This window comes from Eremomyces bilateralis (assembly GCF_010015585.1).
Source record: "Eremomyces bilateralis CBS 781.70 unplaced genomic scaffold P152scaffold_10, whole genome shotgun sequence".
Lineage (NCBI taxonomy): Eukaryota > Fungi > Ascomycota > Dothideomycetes > Eremomycetales > Eremomycetaceae > Eremomyces > Eremomyces bilateralis.
This window is the reverse complement of record NW_022985076.1, coordinates 375130-401136: the sequence shown is the minus strand read 5'-3', so window position 1 is coordinate 401136 and position 26007 is coordinate 375130. Positions and strand designations below refer to the sequence as shown.

Below are 26007 nucleotides of genomic sequence, written 5' to 3'. Positions count from 1 at the left end.
TCGTCATTTTCCATCCATATATTGAGGTGAGATTGCAAGGCGATTCACACACATCGCCCATCACTACCCGGCCATCTCCAGATCAGACACCTCACCCCTTTCCCCCGAACGAACCGAATTGTGCGGAGCATGCTCAGAAGCGTAAATCCCGCCCATATATGGCTTCTCCTGAAACGCCGCCGGCCGCTCGATCACCCCCAACGGTCGTTGCGGACGCACCTCGAACCGGGCCAACGACGTGGACAGATTCCGACCCTTGCTCGCTCGCCCGCCGTGGAGCCCCCTCCCTTGTGTCGGGCTTGGCAGAGGCGCGTACGCAGGCGCCAACTGGTGCAGAGGCGGGTGGGGTCGGTGATCGTGGTGGACCGGGTGAGTCAGGCCGTACTCTTGGTTGCGAAGCTGGGTTATAAACGCGATTTCGTCGGCGGACAGGTGGCCGTGTGGCGAAGGGATCGAGGACGGCTGAGATCCTGCGATGGGGCCGGGTTGCCTGTACGGTTGAAGCGGCTCAGGAACGGAGGCGGACAGTGTTGGTGTTGGTGCCTCGGGTAGTCCGATGAGGTTTCCCGCGGGAGAACGGTCATGGAACATGGTCGGGTTATCGGGTGCACCGGGGGAGAACATCGGTCGAGACTGCAGGTGAAGTGGTCCTCTGCCGCACGGGAAGACCGACGTGCCCACCGTCCAGTGGTGCGGCGGAACGAACGTCCCTCGATGAGGCGAGTCGCCAAGATCGAACAGTGGGCCACCTTGAGGCGGGCTGGTGTTTGGAGTGGCCCGGAGAGTATCAGCATCGCAGGAAGATCCCGACGAGCTAAAGCTAGTCTTCCTGGCCCCCTTCTCCGCGTCTTGTCCAGTGCGAGCGGCCCTAGGAGCATTGTGACCAACGACCAAGATGTTTGAAATCGATGGCGCGCGCTGCGCTTTCGCACCCAAAGCATGGGGTCGGGCTTGGGTTCCTTTAGTAGATAATGGACCCCAGCGACTGAGTTGCAGTCCGGATGATCGCACATCCGGCACACTGGATCTCGTCGTCGCCGGACCGGACTTCCCGATTTCGATGACCCGTCCCTTGGGTGTGCCCGGCTCTTTACGGCCGTCGATCTGCTCTAGCGTCGAACTTGACCGGATCTTGGCGGCCGTCTTGTCCACGTACCATTTCGGGACCTTCGGAATGCCGATCTTCGCCAGTGTGTCCTTGTCCGGCATCTCATGTTTGTACAGGCATCCCTGCTGGAGGAAGCTACATCCGCCGGTCTGGATCCAGTAGGTGCAATACTCTTTGCGAGACGGATCGGGCTCTTTGCCGGACGGTGGTAAGGGGCGCTTCGGGATGTAGCCAACGCTGGCGGCGAGCTTGGGGTCGCGTTTGGCGAGGAACTCGGTGATGTTCTGGGAGCGTTAACAGGAAGTTCGTGAAGAAGTCGCGGAAGGTTTACCCTGCACTCATCCTCTGGATCCTTCGGCAGTGTGACAGTGGATTTGTCTCGAGTGCAGTCGTCCTTGACCGGTTGCGTGCTGGCCTTGGGAATCGAAGCTTCAGCGGCCATTCGCTTCGCATTCATCTCTGCATCGGGGGCATTGTATGACTTCTTTGCCGGGAGAACTACCGAGGCTGGAACTCGTAAAGGCTGTCCACCGACGGTAACAGACAGAGTATCCGGTGGATTATGATGATGCCTGTCAAGGAATTTGAACCATTTGAGCTGATCAGCATCGAGTCGCTTGGGAATACCTTCGATGTCTAAGAAATGAGGGAGCTCGTCCACCGGTACCATAGGAACATTGATGCCGTTGCCGCGAGTGATATAATAGACCACCTTCGCAATGTCGAGCTGATTGGTAGAATCCATGACGGTATGGTTTAGGTGTTGCCGGTTTTTGGTCGGTTTAGCTCGTGACAAGAAGGGCGAGAAACGCGTATATATAGCGCTGAAGATCAAAAGTTTTGCTATTCCAGAGACCAACAACTGGACTCATCAAACCGTACGTCCCTCTGGTTTGTCAATCCTCGCTCAATTGCTTCGTGACAACGCCCAGTAACAAAAGTGACGACAAAAGTTTGAAACGGATGCGCTGTTGCTCTTGGATGGTCGCATAATATCGATGTGTGTGGATGTGACATATTTTGTACAAACTCGCTTTTCTCACCGATATTTGTGGGAAGCTTTTGCAATGTACATGCCCGGTTTGACGGCGCGGCGTTTGCATCGCCAGAAGTATCTCTCAGATAATGCTTCAATATGTGAGTGCGGATATGCAGTTGCCCGAAGCAGTTGAGAAAGTTCGATGCGGCGTATCGGATCTTGCCCGGGAAAGTCGCCAATGACGTTGGGATCCAAAGAGAATCAGGTCCTGGAGGGCGATGTTGACCTTTCTCCTAGAATTCTTCACGCAAGTCCAATGTGCTTTAAGCAATTCCGGGTTGAGAGCATCCGGTGCTGCAAGAAGCATCAGTTGCTGGATGCCGGAGCTCTGAAAAGTAATGACTCGGGTATGCGCCTGTTGGTGTGACGAAGTGCTCGGTCAAGCCATGACAAGTCAGCAGAAGCGGTCATTTTCCAACATCCGTACCCGATACTCCTACATCCAAGACCCGAAATCCCGTAGAGGCCAGTGCCGTTCGGTCTTTTCTATGCGCAAGGGACCTATTCTTCGACGAGACGGGATTTGAAATCCCGTCTCTCCAAATCGTGAACTTCTCGAAGACCCAACTGCCATAGAATGCTAAAAACATGGCAAAACCAACGATGGCAACGGTCAAAGATGCGCCAACAATCCAGAAGAGTCTCTGATCTGACTCGATCTCACGAATATCCGCAAAATTCATACCAAAAAAGCTCGTGACAAATGACAAAGGCAGGAAGATGATGGTGACAATCGTGAACACAATAATCGCTTTGCCGTGATCTTCGAGACGGATATTGACCAACTGCACGGTCCGATTGACCAAATTATTGCTGTTCTCGCGGAGGTCGCGGAGATCTCCAAACTCCAAATGAAGGTTTTCGAGGAGTTGAGACAATGGGTCGGTTAGAGTGGAGGAGGAATATTGTCCATAGGTGGCGCGGAATGGATTCATCGGTGGAAATGGCGTGATGGAATTGCATGAGGTCCCTCGACTCCTCATAGAAACATGGTCTGGGTTAAGGAGGTTGTTCTGTTTCCACTCCGATTGTATCGCGGTGATGAGATCGATTTGCTTTTGCATTATATTGATAATGATGTTCAACTCTTCCTGAACGTGGAGGAGGTCCATGACCAGCTTTGTACTTGGGGCACGGTGGAGTCGGTATTGCTGTTTGGGTCAGATATATCACCTAACGGCGTGAGATCTGCTCACCAGTTGCTCAAGGTATCCCGCATATCTGTCAGAAAGACATAAAACCAAGTCGGTCCAAAAACTCCTATGAAGCAGACCTACAGCGGCACCAAGAGTGACCACGACATGGGTGAAGGCATCGTATTCCTGTCGTTGGGTGGAGGTAAAGAACTTGTTACGGATCCCACGAAACGAGATTTCAACAATTCGGGAAGTCAGCTGCATGGGAGGCCATCTCGATTTCCACGTCTGGTTCGTTGAAAAGGTGACAACATGACGTGAATCGATCACGAGGATCCAAAGCTCATCCACGTTCAAAGTTGTGGGGTAATTCCCGTACCACCGACGGATTCGGAGGTCTAGGTTGCGGTTCTTAATCCATGGCTTGTGCTTGGAAAATACCTGATGATGTTCCCGGTCGCTTGTGTCCTCTAAGCGATAGAAATGCTGCAGGATGGAGCGAATAAGATGTGATGATCCACGACTGGACTGATACCCTTCTCTTGGATCGATCTGGAATCGCAGAGCAGGTGATTCTCCCGTGACTCCCCAGTCTAGGAAAGGTACGCTAATCAACATTGGCCCTGACTCCGCAGTTGAAGTCGCATCCTCTTTCAAGTTCTCGTTTAATGGCTGGTAGAAGGGGGCGAAGTACCGCCCATGTTTCGAGAAGCGCTCATTTTGCTGGATGCATACCTCAAGTTGACGAAGGCATTGCAACGGCTTTGATTGATCACCTGTCCAGTCGCTCAGGGCTAGGAGACACTTGGAGGATAATCAGCGCTTTGAAGCAAATGTAAGATAAATATAAGAAAATAGATGCGGAGATACAAGTTGCTGTACCCATGCGGTTCATAAACTGCAATACTAAAAGATGACTGAAAAGCCTTCGACATAGAAATAGAAATAAATCAGACTGAAAGCAACGTACGCCATGCAAGTACTCAGTATACTTGCTCGAAATATGGCTGCTTTGAGTTAGCAAAGCCATGGTCTCGGCATCGAGTTCCTGCTTACATCCAACGAAGCTTTCGCAAGTGCTCTGGATCATCGACAGATTCTTGAACACCTTGGCTACGCAAGCAGTTCATCCACCCATATTCATGTGAAAGCCTCGAGAGCAGCTGTCGCTCTTGAGCATAAGGGGTAAGAGATTCAACGTCCAATGTCTCCGATAGCTGGTCTCGCTTTTGTAAGGCCGGAATCAGGGTGGAAGGAAGCACCTCGTTGATTTCCAGCATCTCCTGCATATTATGACTTCCTCCCTGATTTGAAGGTTCCGTGCGGACATCATTGATCAGAATTTGAGGCGGAGAGATTCGACGCGTCTTCCAATAGCTGTCCGCGTTCCAATCGACCAGATGTTCTTGGGTCGTCATGACACATTCGCGATCCGAAGGATTAACTCCGTAAACATGAGAGTAATGGACTCTGAGAGACAACTACAGAATACAGAATTCGGTCTACTAGGCAACAACAAATCTTTTGAATCTGAGCTTTGGCTGCTCAGCATGGGGATCACAGCCTCTATTCGTATTGAGCGGAGAAAGGAGAGCAAGGGGCGGATGGAGCGGCGGAGTGGAGACTTGGCATCCAATCATTTAGCGTCCGCCACGTGACAGGGGTGCTCCAACGTCGTCGGTTTGACAATCGCAAACGCGATTCACGTCTGTCACGCGCAAGTGAATTGTATCAACACATTAACACAAAGGGATAACTGCATGTGAATTCACATCCACAAATGCAGCAATATCGAAATTATGGCCAGGGTGCTCCACCACCACAGCGCTCCCATCGGCCAGGTGAGTTTACTTCCTTTTCACCCGCCAGTCGCAAAACATCCTTTCCAGCGGAACAGCATCATCGAACACGCCTGATACCATGGATCCCATGGCTCGCCAACGGGCGATGATCGCCGCAAAAATGGAGGCCTTAGCTAGGAACCAATACTTGGAGGCCTATCATAGACATCATCTCCACTCCTTGCAACAGCACTACCCAACGGACAGATCCGCAATCCGCACTCAGGCGCAACAGGACCGGAGCCTTGCTGACTTGCACCATCGTTTTCGTCTTCTAGGAGCTCCTCAAATAAATCCATCCCAACCGCACGCGGGGCAACTACAACACCAAAACCTAAAAGCGGCCGATGATAAGCGCCGCGAGGCAGCATGGAGGCAAAGCCGGAAACCAACCGATCGAAGCCTGCCCGATGGAGTCGAGGACATCGTTATCGGGGACGGCGCGCAACGCTATAGGAGACTGAGGGAGGTGGAGCGCCAGCTGGATGCGATCATGGTGCGCAAGAGGTTGGAGATGAATGAAGTGCCCCATAATGCCAAACGCTATCGAACGATGCGCATTTGGGTCTCCAATACCGCCGAGAATCAACCCTGGCAGGACACCGCGATGCAGGCCGACGCGTTCGATTTTAGCAGTGAAAATCAAGGAACGTATCGTGTCAAGATCGAAGGGAAGTTACTCGACGAGGAAGACGCATTCGAAAGGGGGGATGAGGAGGCCACGAACGACGAGAAGGATCCCGATGCCATGGATCAAGACACCGCGGCAAAGGCCTCCAAACCAAGAGCCCTACCACCTCCTTCTACTAAGACGAAGCTCTCCCATTTCTTCCGACAGATCGTCATCGAGTTCGACCGGTCACGATCCCTAAGCAACCCAGACAGCTTCGCCCAGATTGAATGGAAACGTCCCGAGATTCCTCGAGGGAGCGCACCGACGCCCGAGATGGGTCAGGCGGCCAACTTCGACTTCCTCGACTTCGAAAGGAAAGGCGATGAGAATGCCAACATCATCATCAAGCTGTCGCGGGACGAGTTTCCGGAACGATTCCGTCTCAGTGATAAACTTGCTCGTCTATTAGATACCGACGAAGCAGATCGTGGGGAGGTGATGATGGGCTTGTGGCAGTATGTGAAAGCCATGAAGTTGCCCGAAGATGAAGAATCGCGTAGAATCCGCTGCGATGCCGCACTGCAGTCGGTGGGTGACCTATCCAACAAGAATCCCCTTCCCCATGTGCTGACGATATGACAGATTTTCAATACCGAAACTCTTTTCTTCCCCCACCTCGCCGACACCCTCCAAAAACACCTCAAGCCCCTCCCCCCCATCGAACTCCGCTACACCATCCGCGTCGATGCCGCCTACATCAACCAAAGCAGCCCGACCACCCCTCCCCCCGACGCAACCCCCTCCTCCACCCCCCAACCCGCCACCTACGGCAAATACACTGTCTACGACATCCCCGTCCCGATGCCCTCCGTCATGCGAAACGCCCCGCCTGTCCATAGCATCCCGACGCTCCAGCAGCTTGCCGCCCTCGACGACGCGCTGGCGGCCAACGTCCGCGCCATCAACGAGTCGCGCCTCAAGCACGCCTTCTTCGACGCCATGGCCGCCGATCCGGTCGGGTTCGTCCGCCGCTGGATCAGCAGCCAGACGCGGGATCTGGAGATTTTGATGGGCGAGTTGCCTGGGTTTGGGGAGGAGGGGCGCGGGGAAGAGTGGAGAAGGGGGGGGGAGACGGGGGTGTGGGGGAGTCGAGAGGCGAGGGAGGGGGTGGGGTTGTGGGTGGCGAGGAGAGGGGGCGTTCATTGATGGAAGGGGTTCTTTTGGGGCGGCCAGACGGTGTCATGGTGGCGTATCGGTTCGTCGATTTGCAATACTGTATGCTATGCGTTCATAATGGTTCGAAATCCCTCGTGAAAGACAGGTCTCAGCCGGGAAGATGAACCGGCGTTCATCCCAAAAATCAGCGGTGGAGTCAGGATTCGTCGGCGAAGAAGATTATATTACGGACGTGGATTCTCTATAGAGCCTCGAGTCATAAATGCAACTATGTAAAGATGAAGATCGGTGAGGTTATCGCTGTCATCCAATTAAGCCCGTATCCCAACCACGAGCAAAGTCAAATCGTGAAGTATAGGTGGTTAAAAAAACAACGATGCGCAATCCCCGAACCCGCGGAACCCGCCCTCGAACGATGGATCCGTATGATCGCTCAATCTGACATCGGATATGCAGCCTCATTCCAACCGGCCCTGATGACGCTAGAAAGCAAAAAACAACTCGGAAAACAAAACTCTATGCGAGCGCACCCAACCGTCCACGCACGACCACATGATGAGCAAATGAGGGGGGGCCGAGCAGCCGAGAAAACCCATGCCACGTTGCCAGGTGGAAACCCAAAGGAATGATAATATGCTCCAATATTCATATCAAAAAGGAAAGGTGGGATTACAAGGGTTTATTGGGGAAGGGAGGTGTGTGAAGAAAACATGGCCAGTGCCTGTCAATAAAGCAGGCGGAGTATTAGCTGTGAAGGTATATGGTGGGGGGTACGAGAGCGCCGTCATCAGAACACGGCAGCCAGACCGTTCTTCGAATGCCGGCGACTAAACCGCTTCATCCCCCTCCTCTCTTTCCCCTCCCGTTCCATCTCGACATGGTCGCGACTCGACGGGATATTCACGCCGTCCAGCTCGCCGCCGTGGCCGGTGACGTTCCCCGAGGCGTTGGCGCCGCCACCGCCGAGGGTGCTGGTGGGGCTGCTGATGGTCGAGCTGAGGTCGATGGTGGAGTCTTCGTAGGAGGCAGAGTAGGAGGCGTGGTGGGAGAGGGCGAGGTCCTTGGCGCGGGAGAGGGTGTCGAGCCATTCTTGGGTGGCGTAGATGGAGGAGGTGGGGTCGGAGGGGTGGAGTTTGGGGTCTTCGAAGGCAAAGTGCTTGTCCCTCTGTGGATGATGTTAGCGGGGAGAAGAAGAAATTCCACTAGAAGACAGCATACCGTGTCGATAGCCCAGCACGTCAGGCCCTTGGGGTCCTGGTAACTTCTCCATGTCGTGCCGGGTCCCAGCAAATTGATCTCCAATTTGGCCTTCTTTTCATCTCCTCCTGCCGCGGCCATGACAATGCGCGCGGTGCTGGTGATCATGACCAGTCTTTGTCGACGCTTTGTCGTGCTCCCGCCGAAGAATCGAGAGAATTTCTTTGGCGGTTCCGAGGGTTCGCCTCCCGGTGGCACGAATGGCGAGATGGTGACGACCAGGTTCCCGAGCTTGAGGATTCGCTCGTTCGCCCGCGTTAGGACAGGGGACCACTCGATGTCGAGTTGGCTGGGTGGTGGCAATTCCGTGATCAGGCGAGCTTGTTGCTGGCGCTGCGTCGTGGAAATCGGAGCCGATGTGGGACCTGCGAGTGTAAGCGATAGAAAGAACGCAGAGGCATACGACTTACCATTCAACCGGATGGGCTCCGTTATCGGCGTATATGCCTTTATTCGGGGCGCCCGTTGCTTCCAGAGTCCCGTTCCCCATGTGACGCCCTCGAAAAACTGATGATTCTTGATATGCTCAATTGGCAACCTCTTCGCGGGGTCCAACACCAGAAGCCGCTCGACAAGATCGCGAGCCACAACTGGAAACTCCCTCGGGAACTGATAGTCCAACCCCACAATCTTCTGGAATGTTTGGTATTCGTTCGCGGCTTTGAAAGGTGGCCTCCCGGCAAGCAACTGGTAGATGATACAGCCAAATGCCCATAAGTCGCTCGCTTTGCAGGCGTTCTTGTCTGTCAGCAGCTCTGGGCTCACATACTCCGCAGTCCCGACGAAAGACATGGCCCGATCCACCTCTGCGCCATCGAGAGGATCGCCAGCGAACGAGCCGCTACCGTTCTGCTGGGGTCTGGTATCAAGGATTTTGGCGGTTCCGAAATCGGTGATTTTGACGTGCATCTGCGTGTCGAGAAGGACATTCTCCGGCTTCAAATCTCGGTGGATGACGCCTTTCGAATGCATATACGCGATGGAATCCAGAATCTGGGCGCCATAGAATCTTGTGCATTCCTCGTCGAATGAACCCAGCTTTTTTAAAACCCCAAGAAGTTCACCATTGCTCGCTAGGTCTAGCACGAAGTATAACGAGCGTTCGTCCTGAAATGTGTAGTATAATCGAACGATCCCAGGGTGTTCCGTCAAGCGATTCAGTGTGTCCTTCTCGATGTTCACGTACTTGACTTTCTTCTCTTTAATGATATGTCGCTTGTCGAGCACTTTAATGGCATACTCGCGGAGGGTTTGACGATCGGTTGCTGCCAGAACTGTGCTGTAAGATCCCTCCCCTAGTGTTCGCCCAAAGTTGAAGTCTTTAACCCCCTTCTTCAGCACCTTGGAGATAGGTCTTCCGTTGGCATCGGTCTCGGTTCGGACTCGGACGGCAGCCCCCTTTTCTTTCCATTCGTCACTACTCGCGAGAGGGCCACCCTCCACATATGACGAGGAGGTGTAAGGTATCGACCCGGGGACTCCACTCTGGGGACCGCGTTTGGAGTTCCTTCGCGGAGGTAACGGTCCGTTCCCCGGGGTCAATTGTTGTGAGTGCCGATATGTTCGATCCGTCCGGCTCGATTCTCGTGACGGCACAGACCCAGGCATTTGAGATGTTCCGCGTCCGGAATTTGATGCGCTCGATGGTGTGACGGGGACAAAACCGTCGTCCCGATATCGGTATGCGCTTCGATTTGATGTGGAGGAGCTTGATGAAGGATTGGGATGGCTGTACATTGCTGAAATGGGCCGTTTGGAGGAGGATTGTGAGGCGTATGAGGAAGGTTGCGGGAAGGGCTGGGAGGATTGTTGCATAGGAGGCATTGACTGCCGATGGTCACGGGGAGGAATGTATTCGGCTCGGGAGCTCTCGGCCGTGCTCGTTGAATACGTACTCGGGTCGAAGTCGAGGGAACCGGAATGTATCGCCTGCGATGGAAGTTGTTCGAGCTGCGGCGCCGGCTTGGCGTCGGTGACGGTACTGGATGACGAGTGCGAAGAGGGCGGAGGCGGTTGTAGAGATTCGGCGATATTCGACGGTAGAGCGGAGGGAGGTGGTGAGGGGGAGTGGGAGGCATCTTCATCGGGATTGGCGATACGTAGCCCGCCCAGGGTCTGGGACAGGCTTATATCGCCGTTCATCATCGGGGTAGCGAGGGTTCACTGTCGAGTGAAGACTCCGAACAAGGGACTCGAGCGAACGACCATATATTAGGATTGCCGATGCAGATGCTATCCGATCGACTTCGAGGGCAATGGAAACGATGTCAGCGGCTGCACTGAGCGGAGGGTATGGTGTATGGCCTCGGATGGTGGTTATTGAGGACGGAGGGGCGAGGTGTGAGAGTCATAACATTCGGCAGGCGTAGAGGGCCAAAGGCAATTGAAATGTTCAATTATTCATTCAACTAACGGAGCCTTGCAAACAAATGCGCGCTGGGTACTGTGATCGAATCCCAGCCGAATGTCGAGGGAGTGTTAGCCACAGTGATGTTGTATCGATGTTGTACGGGAATGACTGATTGGATATCCGATGCTTGATGCCTTGACACCTAAGGCCGTAAAACTGGATTACTAGTATATATCATGTGATAAAGTTTCACGTGATATTGAATGACTAAGCCAAGTATTTGCTCCTCCAGCCTCGACTCAACGACCTCATTCCGGGAATCAAACACAGTGAAAACATCATAGGTCGTAGGTACACCTGCGTGTCCATCTTTTGCAGTAGCATATTAAGTAGTGATATTGTATGCGATGAATCCACCTAATCGCGTGATAGATAAGCGCATGATACTGCTGTCCATCGCGAACAGGACCGGAATCCGGTTGTTACTACCCTCAAATTAATGGCTCCTTGAGCAGCATCAGCAATGCAGTGGCCGTCAAGACGGTACCTAGGCAAGGGCCATACAGCACAATGGCTGGAGTACAGGTACAGGTATCTTTGGATATACAGTATAACACTTTCACGATGTTCCAACTTCAGTTGGATAAAGTGTCTCTCGTCGGCTTGTTGCAGTTTCGATTGTTCGTGTCGTGTGTCTCAACTTTCGCCGCTTTGAAAGGCTGCTTATCACAATCATTTCCGACAAGTCAAGTAAACCGGCAACATGTTAAGATGCAGTCCATCCGAGATCACCTTGACAATCGCAGATGTCAACCTCACTCGACAGCGTATGATGGCGCACCAGACTCGTCCCGGAACGTCTCCCAACTCCTCCGAGCGACTTGAAGAAGAGCTGAGAATATGGCGTCGAAATGGCATCGTTGGTAGTGGGAGGGACCCGGGCTTTGTCCAACCGCGACATGCTTTACAGGTCGACGGGGAGGCACCGTCTTTTCCACCATTGCCGACCTTGCTTGACTTCGACCCTGCAGAATCCTCTCAAGGCGAGGGAGCTCATTCGGAGTCACGGCGGACTAGAAGTTCTGGCTCGCACAGCGAGAGCTATTTAGAAGCGTCGGATATTTCTCCCGGTGCTCAAACCGCTCGTCCCATTACAGACTCTTCTGAGCAGGCAACGGACGTCCTCAGGGAATGCGTGGATCTACTGTCTGCAAGCATATCCACACAGCTGTCCCTGAATGCTGTGGAGGAAAGTGTTAGGGTGACTGCAGCGAATGTCCCCTCGTTCTCAATAGCCACCTCCGGAAACGAGCTTCCACCAATGGCGGCAGGATTGCCTGCGTCGACCCGTCCTGACAAGGCTAATTATGTTCGCCGGGGGAACCAGATATCTTTCAGTTACGTGACTGAAGAGGATAACAATTGCGACGCGGTCTTTCAGTCCCTCAACCCGATCACCGGAACTCCTTCATTGGAGATCGGTGTAGACCGCCCGTCGTCGAGCCGGTCGTCAGTGGAAGCCGTCTACCATTCTTTTGATCAAAGTCCATCAGAAAGCATCGTGGACCTCTCGGACAACAACGGAGAAGCCCGATCGCCCAAGAGCTCGAACGCAAAATGCTCCACCTTGGAGCCACCTGAACAAGATGTCCACTCTGGATTATCGAGTGCTCCATTGTCCACGTCGTTACAGATAGGACGTGGGCCATCGCCCGGACCGAACAGCACGGAACTCCGGAAACTTCACTTGGAACCAGGGCAACCGTCGCAGCCTTTCCTTGCGGCCAACCGACCTCATGTGCTCGATCTTACCAGCCCAACCTGGTCTAGTAGAGCACACCTGACGGTCGAACGACCTGCTGATGCTATACCACGAAGCAATCCTAGCGCCTCTAGAGAGATTTCAGAGCAATATCCTTCTACCAGCCGCCCTTTACGACATCCTACTTCTCCGCTGGTCATACCAGCATCTTCGCGAAGGCTTTCTCAAACACACGCATCCCCTCCAAATGCCTCGACATCGACAACAGTCCTTCACACGCCGCAAAACTCTACCCCGCGCACTCCATCGGCCACTAGAGCAATCAACGTTACCGAACCCCATCTAGAAGCTCCACCACGCCGACGCACGCGACGCCATCGAACCCAGAGTGAGCGATATCACCAGTCAAACCACGATCCCAGACGAAGCGCGGCGACTTCAGCCCACATTCACCCCGAGGCGGCAATTCCTCCAATACCGCCATGGCCCCGTCGACATTATTTTATCCCCGACCGTCCATCCGACTCTCAGGCGGGAGCATACCTGCTACCCCCGTCCCTACAAATTGGCGTCCCAATCATCCCTGCGCGGAGACCGATGCGACGCAATCAGGAGAACGTGTCCGAAGTCGACGACCAAGCGTTGCGAGAGGAAGCGAGGTCTGTAGCGGCGAGGAACGAGGGCGGGGCGGTCTTGAATGTTACTCCTCCACACGAGGGACGGTTGGAGGGCGAGTTTCGGAGGAGGTTCCAGGGTGCGTAGCGGAGTTTGGGGTTGCGTGGTTCTCGATTATTGGGGTCACATTAGTTGAGCTTTGGATATGATTATGCCGGGTGGAATATCTTGCAAAGTCATGGAATCATTGACATCGCTAAATATTCTGTTCCATCTCAGATTTCTGAGCATTCTTGATTTATTTTCCCGGTGGATTAGAGTAAGTGATCCAGTGATCTTGCCCGATGCACGCTCTTCTCCCCGCCGGGTCGATGCGGTGATCTGCATCGCATAAGTTAATTAGCCGATGCTACACCACCTCATCTTTTCCACTTCCGGCCACATCCTACGCACCTCCCATCCGCTTTGCCATCGACCCTGAGTTTTCAATTGGTACGACCCGTTCGGGTGACACGGGACGTGTGCGGGGAAATATGTATTGGGTTGAGGAGAACCTGGAGTGCGTCCATATTTCCTCATCTACCGTCGCTATTACCACCGATGCACGACTCCGAAACTGGGGTTTCTTCCACCCGAGATTTGATTGCACAGTGACTGCGGACACTGGCATTAGACACAACATGGGTCAGCTGCTATAGTAACATCAAACCGTCCTTTGGCAGGGCCTACGATGTTGAAGAGGCTAAATGGTCCTTATTATGTGGACTTTAAGAATTCGTCAGTCGCTCCCGAAGACCTCGTAGTTTCCTTTCCTTCGAGCACTGGTTTCCAAAGTTGGTAATTGTATAAAGGACGGGTTTTTAAATCCTTCTAGTATACCTACAGGCTTGGGACTATTTCGAGTCCTTCTCGCATTCAAGTGGCGGAGAAATTCCACTCGTTCTGTTGAACCTCTTCGCCCACAGCAACATTGAGAGGATGTCGCCGCGCGGATTTTCAGTCCTAGGGGCTCTACTTGCTATTGCTCAACTCACAGCTGGATTCGATGCATCACGGCGACAGTCTCCTAACAGCCACCCCGGAGAGTTCCGACCCGATGAAGATGGGAAATACACCATCGGAGACCTAGGAATCACGGCGCAATTCATCCCCTACGGAGCCAGCATCACCAACCTGTTTGTTAAGGACAGGCATGGCGTCGAAAGAGATATTGTACTGGGATACGACAATGCGAGTTACTATCCCATCGACGAGTCGCATCCTCACCTTGGTGGCGTCCCTGGGCGGTACGCAAACCGTATCAAGAATGGAACATATGATATTGATGGGGTCACATATCATACCGACCTGAACGACAATGATGGTCTCAACACCCTGCATGGCGGCAGGAATGGTTGGGATTATCGAAACTTCACCGTCGTTGCCCACTCGTCCGACCGAATCGTCTTTCGACTCATAGATGAAGACTGCTCTATGGGCTTCCCAGGGCGCGTGGAAGCAGAAATCGAGTACTCGGTCTCGGCCTTCACCTGGCATATCAAAATGTGGGCGAAGAATTTCACGGAAAAGACACCGATCATGCTTACCTCCCACACGTACTGGAATCTGGACGGCTTTCAGAATCCTGACACGCCGCAAGCGCTCGGCCACAAGCTCTGGACGCCGCGCTCGAAATCCAGAGTAGCGACAGACGGAATTTTGATACCAAACGGTGACATCCTGCCGAGCCAAGAAGGTTCTGTCAACGACTTCTGGAGCAAACCGAAGCCACTTGGCGCGTCGTTTGGTGACTCCGAGATTGAAGGGAACTGCGGGACCGATTGTCGCGGTTATGATACCTGCTACATTGTCACGCAAGAGAACGACCCTCGGGATCGGCGGCCCCTACCCCTTGCGCGGCTGGAGAGCGAGTCGTCAGGGATCGTTGTGGATATTTTTTCCGAACAGCACGCACTTCAGATGTATAGCTGCAACAATCAAGATGGTGAGGAATCAATGTCTACCGTGTTGAACATGAAGATGTGAACAGATTGACTGACTCCCACAGGTACTATGCCCCTGAAGAAAACTCAAGGCTTCTTTGATGACCCTACTCAACCTCGAACAGTACAGCAGTACGGCTGCGTAGTACTGGAAGCCCAAGACTGGATCGATGGGATCAATCACCCGGAATGGGAACGAGAGAAGAGACAGATCTTTGGACCGGGAGATGAGTATTTTCTGGAGATATCGCATACGTTTAGTCTCAGCCCGGATCAATGAGTGTTTCGATGGGTTGCACTTATGCAAATGAAGATCTAAACACAATGCAAAGTGATGGCACTGGAATAGTATATGTTCATGCTTCGCCGTTTGTCGATTCAGTTGTCATTTGATAGAATTACCATTCACCATATTATGACTACAGAAGGATAAGATACCCTGGCATAATGAGCATCGACTAGCATCTTAATTTGTTCTAATAACTATGCAGACACTCCTCGTTGCTGAACCCGCTCAGTCGACAACATTTCCACACGTATTCAATGACAGCACCGATTGTTTTGCCTTTTCGATTCATGTTTAGTGTTGGATGAATTCAGGCGGCCACTTCGTCCCATCTGATGTATTCACGTACAATCACGTAACACATTATCATTTAGGACTTTTGCTCCTTATCACCATTCTAGTTCAATCATGCAAGGATCCACACCCCCGACTGTACGTTCGCATACTCCTCCCTCTATTAGTGGCATAGATGTGTCCGAGCTACTCTTCGCACTCCCCTCGAGCACTGAAGGAGTCTCTCATGCCATCCGCGTCCGCCTCCCTGGGAGACAACCAACACCAGACGAGGCAGTGGAAGAAGGTCCACGCACACCACAGCAAGACGGCCCCACTCCTTTCACCTGGGCTGTCTCCAGGAAAGACTCAAAAGCGAAGATGGAATATAAATCCCACAAGATGAAGTCGAGGGGCAAATTGAGCGAGACCAGCTTTTTGCTTCAGCAGGTGTTGGGTGAACGGCCGGAGCCCCCAGCACCGCTCGTCGGTCCGCCTGTGCCGGAGGAATGGGAAGAGGAGTGTGAGTGATTGATGATAGGACTGATCAAATAGCATAAAACTAATATGAACCAGTGGAAGCCGCGGCAGCTGCGGACGCTGCTCGCCTACAGACCGCGAGAGCCGAGTTGGAACTCGCTGGTCAAGGTGGCTCTATCGATGACGAACCGGCACAATATGAATCAAATGATGATAGAGAGTCAGAAGACTACGAGGATAGCGACTCGGAATCGGAATCGTGGGTTGAGATGACTGAGCAAATCGAGCGCAATGGCATCGCCTTTTTGACCCCTCAACAACCCATCGATATGCTCGCCGATGTCAGTGTGGAGTGGGAAATGACATCCATCAGCGATTCAAATAACCAAACCTCCTCTTTCGACACCGATTTCAGCTCCTTCGTCCCAGAGGCTGATTCTTCCTGGGACATCCCTTGTACGCGATTGCTCCACAAACGAGAATCGAGCTCCGCTGGAGCGGATTCCGAGGCTCGCAAAAAACACAAACAAGATACCTCATCTTCCGATAATAGCACTTTCAACGTCCCTCCCCGCCGTCAGGCATCCTTTGGGGCGACATTTAGCTTCCTGCGAAACCAAGTGCCGAAGGAAGCCAGCCCTCGAGCGACTGAACATGTGGGCGGCGGGAGTACACCGCCATCTCCTAACACTGTCCTCTCGTCCTCGCCATTCCAGGCCCCCGAAGATCTTATATCGCCAACATTTGAAGATTATGAACCGCAATGGTGGCGTCCCGGTCTTGCGAGGTTGCTCAATCGATGGGAAAAAACTATTTCTGCCGCCACAGGCAAGCTGCCGCCTCGAGCAATGCCCTACGCAAAACAAGCTGTGTGTACTGGCATCACTTTCAGCAGTGTTGACCAGAGGAACGAGTCATTGGATCCGGTCCCAAATGTAAACATCCGCCTCGACTTCGAATCGGTCCGCAGGATTACGGTGTTTGAAGTCCACACGCATAGCTCGCTGGAGCAAATCGAAAAGGGGACGTATCCGTTTCAGTCATTGAAGCCAGAAGCGGGACTATGGACGGTTATCCGAATTGATGAGAAAGAAGAAGACTCGGATCTGGATGTCACTAGTACCTCGAGAGTGAACGCTCGACTTCGAAAGGATGGCCTTCGAAATGGGAGTCCCGTGTCTTCGGCCTGGCAGATTATCGCCTTCCCGTCCGAGATGATCACTTCTCGCCGTGTGTGGACATCGTCTGAGAAACCTTCGCAGCTCACCACATCGAAGACCTACCGTCCATCACCGGGGTTGCTGAGCGGTGGGGCCATACCTTTCTGGCTGCCCAACCTCGCCCCCTCTCCCCGCAACAAAGGCCGGCCAAGCTCTTACCCAGGCCCCAAAGCCGCGGGACCCATGCCAACAAAGTGCTTCGACAAGCGGCCCGCGGCATCTTCTGGATATACCCCACGGTCGCACCCAGAACTGACAGAGAAAGGCGAGCTGGTGCCATGCTTCGTGACGTCATCCCCAGCGTCTTCTAGCAAAATCCTTCGATCGCTTCCGAAACCGGCATATAAAGGCAAGATGGTGTCACGCTTCTTGCAGTGGGAGTTTGCCATGTTGGGACGCTTGCCCCTCATGGACGGAGAAGGCGTGGACCCGGGGTTTTGGGACTCGTGGATCACGGCGGTTGGGATGGGTTGTGGGCGCATCGTGATTGAACAGCAAACGTTGTCGGGAATTGGGTCCAAAAAGGTTGTCGATGGAGCATGGAAGGGGAGGAAAGGCCGCAGGAAAGGAAACATGTGCTGAGGAGTGCATTTCGGCATCAACGGGGTACCGAAGGCCTTCTAGGATCCTTGGCCGAAGGATAAACTAAAGGACAAGGGAAGCTCAATCATAACGAGGAATGCGGGTATGATGACGAGCCAAAGGCTTGAGCAGCAAGAAACAGAGACATAGGAACCGTGTCCGTAGATCGAACGGATGAGTGCGAGATAGTGTATAACAGCATTCATGAGATTCTTCAACCACAGCGTATATCATGTCAGAAGTATGCCAGCACACCTCGTCATCTCCGCGTTACTCATCAAGTTTCTCCATACCAAATGAGGCGAAGCCAAACATCTCAACAATGGGTATAATACGCGCAAACACCAAACAAAATCACTCCTCCTCCCACACCCAATCCCCCTCCCCCACCTTCACGCAAACCAAATACCCCCACCCCCATCCCCTCTCCCCATCCCCCCCTTGCACCTGCCCCGGCGCCTCCCCCTCCAACCAACACCGCCCCAACGCCCTCACCACCTCCCTCGCCAGATTCTTCAACTCCTCCACCCGCCGCTCGAACCGCCGCAGATTCTCCCGCGAATACGTGTCCGGATGCAGCTTCAGGAACGCCTTGATCTCCGCGTGCGGGAGGTACGCTGTCCCACCCGCCGCGAGCAGCGCGTACGTGTTCGAGATGTTGAACGGCGGCGGCGGCGCGGATGGGGTGGGCGCCGCTGCTGAGCGGGATGAGGAGCTGGTTCGGTGGCGGTGGGGGAGGATGGAGCGAGATGAGATGCGGGTGGTTGACGAGCTTGAGGGACCGCGGCCAGGCTGGGCGGCGGTGGTCGTCATGCTGGATTTCAAGATCGGCGCGGGCGGAGGAGTGAGGTTTTCGAGGATCCAGTGGCGGAAGAGGGAGACGGCGAGCCAGTCGAGCCACGCGGAGTGGGGGCCGACGCGGTCGCCGCGAGGGGTGGTGAGGGTGAGGCGGAAGAGGCGCGCCTCGACGCGCGCGGTGACGTCCTGGAGTTCGGCGACTTTGTCTTCGATGAGCTCCCATAGTGCTTGGGAGACTTGTCCGCGCAGCTGGGGGGCACCGGCTGGCCATTGGCCGATCACGTGGATGAGGGCTTCGGAGTAGATAGCCTTGCTACGGGCGAGGAAGCCGAGTTTTAGGTATGAGGGGGGGTATTTTGCGATTTGCTTCCATAGGCGCGAGTGGAAGCGGAGGAGGTGGTGGTCGATGCGTGGGCCGATGACGGATAATGCGTCGTAGAGGTCGGCGAGGTGGAGGAGTTGTTTGCACTCGACGTATGCGTTGGCGATGTTTACGGTGTCGAGGGATGGAGGATGGTTGTAGAAGATACGGAATAGATTGCTGTATGAGAGGACGAGGTCGGGGTAGGGGTCGTTTTCTTGCGATGGGTGGGAGGTGCTGGGTTGTTTCGAGGAGACTTGGAGGGCGGAGTAATTGGCCATGCTGCGGAAGAAACCTGAGGAAGGGGGATGGGGTTTGTTTTGTGGTGGCGGAGGTCGTGCAGAGGGGCCATGGCCGAATATGCCTCTTGTACCAGCAGACTATTGCTTGTTAGCGATTCCTGCTCTATGACTTCGTGGTTAATCCTTACCTGCTGAACAAGCAAGGGGACATCGTCCGGCCCAGAACCCCAATCCAACTGATATATCCACCTCTTCCTCTGCCCACCCAAAACGATCTCATCTCCCCTTACATATCGCTCATCGCTCCTCCTCCCACTTCCCTCCCCTCGCTCCGACTCCCTTCCCGTCTTCGCCACCCCCGATCCCACCCCCGATCCCGACCACTCCTCACTCGTCCCCGCCTCGAAGAATCCCGAGCACTGCGCCAAGATCAACCGATGCAACAAGAACCGCGTCTCTCTCCTCCCCTCGCGATCAGTGAGCAGGATCTCCACATCGCCGGTATGCGTGAAGATCGGGAACTCGTTCTGTGGCTGGTGCGAGCTAGTCCCCACATGCGACCGTGCATTCCGATGATGTCGCCGGTGAGTCAACGCCGTCCGTGTCGATGTGATGGACGGTGCGCGTCGTAGGGTTAGATCGCGGGAGTTGGACGCGGACGCCGTTGCTGGATTGAGAGGGTGGGAGACCATTGAGGACGGAGTCATATGGTCATGCACCTAGATCGAGGCATATGATGGACAAAGGAGGATTCGGATTCGAAGATCTCGAGTGCGATGCTAGCACTTTAGAGACGGAGGGGGTATGGTCGCGACGGCACGATGCCGCGCTTGCGGAGTGTTGCGAGGCGGACTTGTTATGAGTGTGTTGACTGTCGTAGAACCCGCAGACGCGACGAACAACTTGCTCCCTCTAATCCCAGTCGTATGCCCCGCTCGTGTGTATCCCAGCCGTTGGGGGGTGTGGCTGAATGACGGAAGGTCGACAACTTGTTGTGATATTGCCCCTCAAGCGCAAAAACATGTCCACATTGCGACCGCAGAACAGTTAGATATGGAGTAGACAATGAAAGAGAACATCACTCGAACAATTTGACTCTTAAGATCACAAGGAAAGAAAAGATAGCAGAGCGAGGCCGGGGCGTTGATCTAATGGATCTGATGGGGCTTTCACAACATGGATTCATGTTGAACAGAGACCTGGTGGTGGCGATGCAGTACGATCGCTCTACCAATCGGAACCGCACATCCACAACCGCCTAGTCGATTGGTGGCAGAGAGTAAACAGTGCGCACATGCAGATCCGATAATAGCCACAGGGAGTGCCACATATTCGCTTGCTCCGAGATATAGAGGCTCACATGATGCCGTGAATCGTGAATCGCTGTCACAGTTTGAGATGAGGGAGAATGAATACAAGGGGGTTGTGATCGAGATGATGTCTTGGATTCCTGCTAGCTTCAACAACTTTGTTGACTGTAAGAGTGTCGTCCATATGAACAGGTCTAATAGAAACCTTGTAGATACACGAATATACAATATACATACATCGAGAGATAATATATCCAAGGCGAGAAAATACCTAATCTGCAGAGGGCCTATCTTACAATACTCTACCTCTTCCCATCAATCCATTCCCTCCCACCCATCCAATTCTGCAACACCTCCGGTATCCTCACCGCCCTCCTCTTCTCATCCCACCCATGCTCCAATATAGCAGCCAACACCCGCGGAACAGCCATCGCCGTCCCATTCACCGTGTGAGGAAACGTCGTCGTCTTTCCCATTGGCATCGGCATGCGGACTCTCGTAGCCAGTCGCCGAGTCTGGTAGTCGGTACAAAGTGACGCCGAAGTGACCTCTCCATAACCGTCATCCTCGCTGCCTTTCGGGGACGATTGGTCGGTGGCACTGGAGGTAGGATGTCGTCGTCGGGAGGGGAATATAACTTCCATGTCGATCTTGCGGGTGGCAGAGGCGCCGAGATCCTGGGTGGGTTGTTCGAGGACGCGATAGGGAAGGCAGAGGGAGGAGAGGATCTCGCGTTGGACGGCGAGGATGGAGTCGAAAAGCTGGCCGGCGTGGGAGTAGTTGGTGGTTGCAAACGCAAACTGGTTGTCAGCATCGCTCGACGTGGTGGAAAATCTTCCAGTAGAATTGGGCGCCGACTCGGGTGTCGAGTCAGAGGAGATGCCCTTCTTTCCGACTGGAGTGTGATTGGAGTTCTCGTCGGGTAGACACCATCCGAAGAGTTCTACTTTCGAGAACTCATGTACACGATATAGCCCCTTGGTATCTACACCTCTGGCTCCCGCTTCGGCACGGTAACATCGGCTCACTCCGACGACCTTGTCGGGCAAATCTGTGTCCTCTAGAATGGTATTCGCCTTCATCCCCGCGAACGGGATCTCCGCCGTGCCTGTGAGAACCATGCTCGGCTTATTCCGATCTTTCTCCGCCTGCTGAATGTTGTACATCTGCGTTTCGCCATTCTGATCTCTCGGTTGAAAGCCCGCTGCCGATGCGATGTGCGAGTACACCAGACTCGGCGGCGTGACGATGCGGAACCCGTGCTCCATAGCGACTTCGAGCGCATACTGCACCAGCGCTTGTTCCAGCAACGCGCCGTCGTTCGTAAGGAAATACCACCCCCACCCAGACGTCGACGCCGCCGACGTGAAATCCATCAGCCGCAGCTCCGCGCCAATCTCCGCATGCGTGCGCCGGATCGTCGACGGCACCACATCCTCCGGATCCGGCTCATGCGTCTCCAACACGATCGGCTCGCTCCCCACCGGCGTCTCCGTGGAGCTCAGATTCGGCAACTGGAGCGCCATGTTCTCGATCCCGTCATTCAACGCCGCTTCCTCCCGCTCGATCTCGTCGAGTTGGGCCTTCACCTCCCGCGCTTCCTCGAGCAGCGTCGCCTGCTGTGCCCCCGCCTCTTGCACCGCATCGACATGCTCTTTTGTCCGTCCATACGGTGCGACGTCGCCCGAGAGATACGCCGCCTTGGCGAGGGTGGTGCGGAGGGCTTTGGCGCGCTCGCGGAGGGGTCGGGCGGCTTTGCCGATGGCGTTCAGTCGGTCGAAGTGGGCGATGATCTCGAATGGAAGGGGCGCGAGGGACGGGTAATTTCGGTCGACGCAGTTTTGGGAGTAGAGGCCGGGGCTGCGGCGGATGTGTTTGATGTCGGGGGAGGGCCGTGGTGCGACGCTATGGCGGACATAGGAGCGTTGGTGGAGGTTGCCGTAGACTGGGGTTGTGAGTTGGAGTTGGTGGCGACACGACCAGCATATTGAAGGAGGGCGGAATGGCCTCAATGGCATGGTCAGGTTTGTGGATAGGTTGGTTTGCAGCGAGATGATGATAATCTAGATGATAATCGCGACAATGGTTCCTAAATCTCTTGAATCCGAATTTCCTGATACCTCAATCTTCATGACTCGTGTTTAAAAACATCGACCAATCAGCTACTACTACTGACATGGAGTCACCACAGTAGCGGAACTTGCAGGGACCAATCAACCGTTGATCTACCGTTGATCCACCGTTGAAAAAAATCAACGGTTGATACGAATCAACGGAAGTTTCCCCGTTGATTTCACATCTTCGTATACGTATAGACGTATTCAACGGTATATCAACGGTTGATTGGTTTATCCACCGTTGATCTGCTGAACTACGGTATGCCCACGGTTGCCAGATCGTCTACTCATCACGCGGTTCACTTGCAGGAATGTTATACTCGTCACACGCAGCCCTCATGCTGCTTGAATGTTTTGCTAAGCTCATCGGAAAGCTGTGTATCATACATACATCGCTGTATCCCATGTAATACCACGTTCATGTTGAGAGTCGACCAGGATTGGGCGGGCCAGACATAGTGCGGTGCGCCTGTGATCGGTGTAGATACACTTGCCTTCCACGGTAGGGAGTATGTGTCGGTGTATTGTTCGCGTCCCATCATCCCAGATACCCATTTGATGCCACCAGTGCAACGATCTATCCATCCATTCATCTCGTCTATTTATCATACACTTTGCAAGCCATCAGAATCCACCCATCCATCCTTCCATCCAACGCTTTGCGAGCCACCAGAATCCATCCATAAAGCAAATCGTCCACCAGAGAGCCCTTCTCATTGCACCGATCCGTCTGATCTATCTCTCCTGACAGCCAGCTATCTTGAGCTTATCTGGTGCCAGGCACTACATAAAGTGGATCTTGGTCTAGTTTACATACAGCAGCGTTTCCGAATCCTTGTCCAACGACACCTCATTGCCGTGTCCGTCGTGTTCCTTGACGGGGAGGATAGGATCGACGCTGATAGCTTTGAGACTTGAGAGGGTGACAGGATGTAGAGGAACAGAGGAACAGAGGAACAGAGGAACAGAGGAACAGAGGAACAGAGGAACAGAGGAACAGAGGAACAGAGGAACTCAGGATAAGGAATAGGTAGGCGCTTGGTAGAAATGAGGAAGCCGTGGTACAAATAAGGAAACCGCGCTGTCTAGTAGTAGATCTACCGTAGATCAACGGTTGATTCTGTTCTCCGTAGAATTTCCCTCATCGTAGATTCCTATCTACCGTAAAGCACCTTCTTCGTATAGAAATTTACCACGAATATCTACCTTCAACCGTTGATTTACCGTTGATTCTCATCAACGGTAGATCAACGGTTGATTGAACCCTGCAGACTCCGCTACTGTAGTACTAATGCCTGAGGCTTAAAGGCCTTAACCTTTCTCTCCCAACACATTTCAGCTAAGTCGCTATTAGTGATCTAGGAACAAACGGCTGTGAGCCTGTGACTAACTACTGTGTACACTACTGTAGTTAGTACTGTTCCTCACTGTAGAACCCCACTCAGATCGTGGAATTCCACTTTTCCGACCACAAGATGTCGATTGGCTATATCGCCTATAGTTGTAGTCTAGCGCGCCAATTCACCCAATCAAGTCTCCCCAGTGCAAGGTAGACTTACCTACCACGTCTACCTAGTAGTAGTGGATTTGACCAGAGGCGCGACAGGCGCGGGCCTGGAGATAACTATGAGAAATGCAGCACTAATTCCGTGTTCCCTTTTCACACTCCTATTAAAAGCCCAAAGTTGTCATATGATCACTGTTATGCTGACAATTGTACAATTATTAATAGGACATCTGCTTGACACACTTTATGGAATGAGGCCAGAGATGTTCGTCCGCCGAAATTCGGACGATCAACTCGATTTCGAGGGGTCGTCTTACGTATCTGCATTTCAGTTTCGCAATTGCCATGTAATATATAAGTAGGTAATGCTTGAACCAATGCTCTCTACTTTGCATTCAATTCATTTTCAAAATCATTCGCATCCGTAACCATGGCACCAATTCGTACCGCTCTCATTGGCCTCCGCTCCAATTCGACGAGAGGAGCAGGCTGGGCTGCCTTAGCTCATCTTCCCTATCTCACGCAGTCTCCTAAGTATCAGATCGTTGCGCTTCTTAACAGCAGCAAAGAAGCAGCAGAAGCAGCCATCAAGAAGCACAACCTCCCAGGAGATACGAAGGCTTATGGCACCCCTGAAGAGCTGGCTGCGGACGATGAAGTGGATCTTGTCGTTTGTTGCACCCGTGTCGATACACACTACGTCAGCTTGAAACCCATTTTGGAACGAGGAAAGACGCCCGTGCTCTGTGAATGGCCGCTTGGGGCCAACTTGAGGGAGACTCATGAGATGACAGATGCCGTTGGGAAGTCCGGGGTGCGCAATGTCGTTAGTGTACAGGGCGGCTTCAGTCCTCTTGTCACCACTCTCAAGGCCCTCATTGCGGATGGGAAGATTGGAAAAGTCCTTTCCAGTAACGTGACGACCTCGGGCATGATTGGAGGCCCAACTACTGCGGCAGATTTTACATACAGTAACGAACGAAAAATTGGAGGAAATATGCTCACAATCATGTTTGGCCATCGTTAGTGTTTCAATTATGGAGCCCCGAACTGAGCTATCCACTGACCCTTCACAGTTTCCGAGATCATCTTCAACGTTCTTGGAGATTTGGGTTCATTCAACTCGATTTTACACACCAAATTTCCAACGGCCACCCTTGTTGACCCGCAGAATCCACTTGAAGTTGTCGGGACCCAGGAGCGGACCACGCCCGATGAACTACTCCTACAAGGGCGCCTCGAATCGGGAACCTTCCTGTCTGTCCACGTTCGAGGCGGGCCGCCGAATCGAAGCGCAGCGGTCCCCGACCTGGTTTGGAGAATCTATGGGGAGAAGGGTGAAATCACTGTCTCTTCCCCCCAACCCAACATTATCAACACCGCACAAGGGATAACCGTTGAGCTACACGATCATGCGAGTCACAAGGTGGAGAAGATCGAGACACTGAGCAATGAGCTGGAGCATTTGCCAGATCCCGCTAGGAACATTGCAAGACTTTATGAAGCGTATGCGGACAAGACATGGTATCCAGATTTCAAGCACGCTCTCAAGAGATACCAACTTATCGATGAGATGTACCGTCGCCTCGACAACGGACAGCAGGATATCAAGCCTAATTATGCCTAATTATGCCTAGGACTGGGTAGATACAAACACTAAATGAAAGTGGATAAAAAAATTGATGCTATCAAGACTCGAACCCTGCCAGAGCAGCCACCATAATATATTGCAGGGAGGTTGATTCCCAAGGAAACCTGACAACTATAACTGGTCAGTTGAGATTCTGGCTCCCATTAACCCGTTGAACCAGACGATTTTGGGCTATACACATCTTCTAACCACTCGAGCATTGCTCTTTTGTCACTAAAACATCGCCATTACGGCACACTTTGTTATCGTACCATTCGACGGATGAAGTGTCCTACCGACATTGACTCCATTTAGGGTCGAG

General features: G+C 53.3%; 12 protein-coding genes across 12 annotated transcripts; 5 read left to right on the top strand and 7 right to left on the bottom strand.

Annotated features, from left to right (window-relative positions):
- Positions 1-63: 63 nt before the first annotated feature.
- Positions 64-1853, bottom strand: P152DRAFT_514431 (uncharacterized protein; the record flags this gene model as incomplete). The annotated part of the gene is made up of 2 exons (XM_033682862.1): positions 64-1392; positions 1440-1853. The coding sequence occupies 2 exons, from the start codon at positions 1851-1853 to the stop codon at positions 64-66; spliced, it is 1743 nt and encodes a 580-aa protein (XP_033533906.1).
- Positions 1854-3172: 1319 nt separating this feature from the next.
- On the bottom strand, positions 3173-4701 carry P152DRAFT_436418 (uncharacterized protein; the record flags this gene model as incomplete). The annotated part of the gene is made up of 4 exons (XM_033677556.1): positions 3173-3298; positions 3344-4087; positions 4254-4290; positions 4340-4701. Coding segments are annotated over 4 exons (1269 nt in total), but the record flags the coding sequence as incomplete, so codon positions are not given.
- Positions 4702-5407: 706 nt separating this feature from the next.
- P152DRAFT_382485 (uncharacterized protein) lies at positions 5408-6943 on the top strand (the record flags this gene model as incomplete). Its single annotated transcript, XM_033675762.1, has 2 exons — positions 5408-6325; positions 6380-6943. Coding segments are annotated over 2 exons (1482 nt in total), but the record flags the coding sequence as incomplete, so codon positions are not given.
- A 678-nt stretch (positions 6944-7621) lies between these two features.
- Positions 7622-10444, bottom strand: P152DRAFT_30604 (Pkinase-domain-containing protein). Its single transcript, XM_033675125.1, has 3 exons — positions 8581-10444; positions 8132-8535; positions 7622-8078 (listed from the first exon to the last, which is right to left on the bottom strand). Exons 1-3 carry the CDS (start codon positions 10313-10315, stop codon positions 7701-7703), a joined length of 2517 nt encoding a protein of 838 aa, XP_033533903.1. The 5' UTR covers positions 10316-10444; the 3' UTR covers positions 7622-7700.
- A 655-nt stretch (positions 10445-11099) lies between these two features.
- P152DRAFT_482305 (uncharacterized protein) lies at positions 11100-13118 on the top strand. The gene has a single exon (XM_033681880.1). It carries the CDS (start codon positions 11284-11286, stop codon positions 13042-13044), a length of 1761 nt encoding a protein of 586 aa, XP_033533902.1. The 5' UTR covers positions 11100-11283; the 3' UTR covers positions 13045-13118.
- Positions 13119-13875: 757 nt separating this feature from the next.
- P152DRAFT_473977 (aldose 1-epimerase) lies at positions 13876-15159 on the top strand (the record flags this gene model as incomplete). The annotated part of the gene is made up of 2 exons (XM_033681287.1): positions 13876-14881; positions 14945-15159. The coding sequence occupies 2 exons, from the start codon at positions 13876-13878 to the stop codon at positions 15157-15159; spliced, it is 1221 nt and encodes a 406-aa protein (XP_033533901.1).
- Positions 15160-15573: 414 nt separating this feature from the next.
- Positions 15574-18137, top strand: P152DRAFT_482303 (uncharacterized protein; the record flags this gene model as incomplete). Its single annotated transcript, XM_033681879.1, has 2 exons — positions 15574-15961; positions 16015-18137. 2 exons carry the CDS (start codon positions 15574-15576, stop codon positions 17718-17720), a joined length of 2094 nt encoding a protein of 697 aa, XP_033533900.1. The 3' UTR covers positions 17721-18137.
- On the bottom strand, positions 18020-19569 carry P152DRAFT_30530 (uncharacterized protein). Its single transcript, XM_033675116.1, has 3 exons — positions 19314-19569; positions 18249-19259; positions 18020-18160 (listed from the first exon to the last, which is right to left on the bottom strand). Exons 2-3 carry the CDS (start codon positions 19158-19160, stop codon positions 18113-18115), a joined length of 960 nt encoding a protein of 319 aa, XP_033533899.1. The 5' UTR covers positions 19161-19259; positions 19314-19569; the 3' UTR covers positions 18020-18112.
- Positions 19259-19978, bottom strand: P152DRAFT_30522 (uncharacterized protein). The gene is made up of 3 exons (XM_033675115.1): positions 19513-19978; positions 19310-19430; position 19259 (listed from the first exon to the last, which is right to left on the bottom strand). The coding sequence occupies exons 1-2, from the start codon at positions 19826-19828 to the stop codon at positions 19408-19410; spliced, it is 339 nt and encodes a 112-aa protein (XP_033533898.1). The 5' UTR covers positions 19829-19978; the 3' UTR covers position 19259; positions 19310-19407.
- Positions 19979-20550: 572 nt separating this feature from the next.
- P152DRAFT_458659 (seryl-tRNA synthetase) lies at positions 20551-22510 on the bottom strand. Its single transcript, XM_033679511.1, has one exon. It carries the CDS (start codon positions 22447-22449, stop codon positions 20734-20736), a length of 1716 nt encoding a protein of 571 aa, XP_033533897.1. The 5' UTR covers positions 22450-22510; the 3' UTR covers positions 20551-20733.
- Positions 22511-22947: 437 nt separating this feature from the next.
- P152DRAFT_458658 (uncharacterized protein) lies at positions 22948-23586 on the bottom strand (the record flags this gene model as incomplete). Its single annotated transcript, XM_033679510.1, has 1 exon — positions 22948-23586. A coding segment is annotated over exon 1 (194 nt), but the record flags the coding sequence as incomplete, so codon positions are not given.
- Positions 23587-24249: 663 nt separating this feature from the next.
- Positions 24250-25682, top strand: P152DRAFT_436401 (NAD-P-binding protein; the record flags this gene model as incomplete). Its single annotated transcript, XM_033677555.1, has 2 exons — positions 24250-25077; positions 25132-25682. Exons 1-2 carry the CDS (start codon positions 24486-24488, stop codon positions 25680-25682), a joined length of 1143 nt encoding a protein of 380 aa, XP_033533895.1. The 5' UTR covers positions 24250-24485.
- Between the last annotated feature and the right edge of the window lie 325 nt (positions 25683-26007).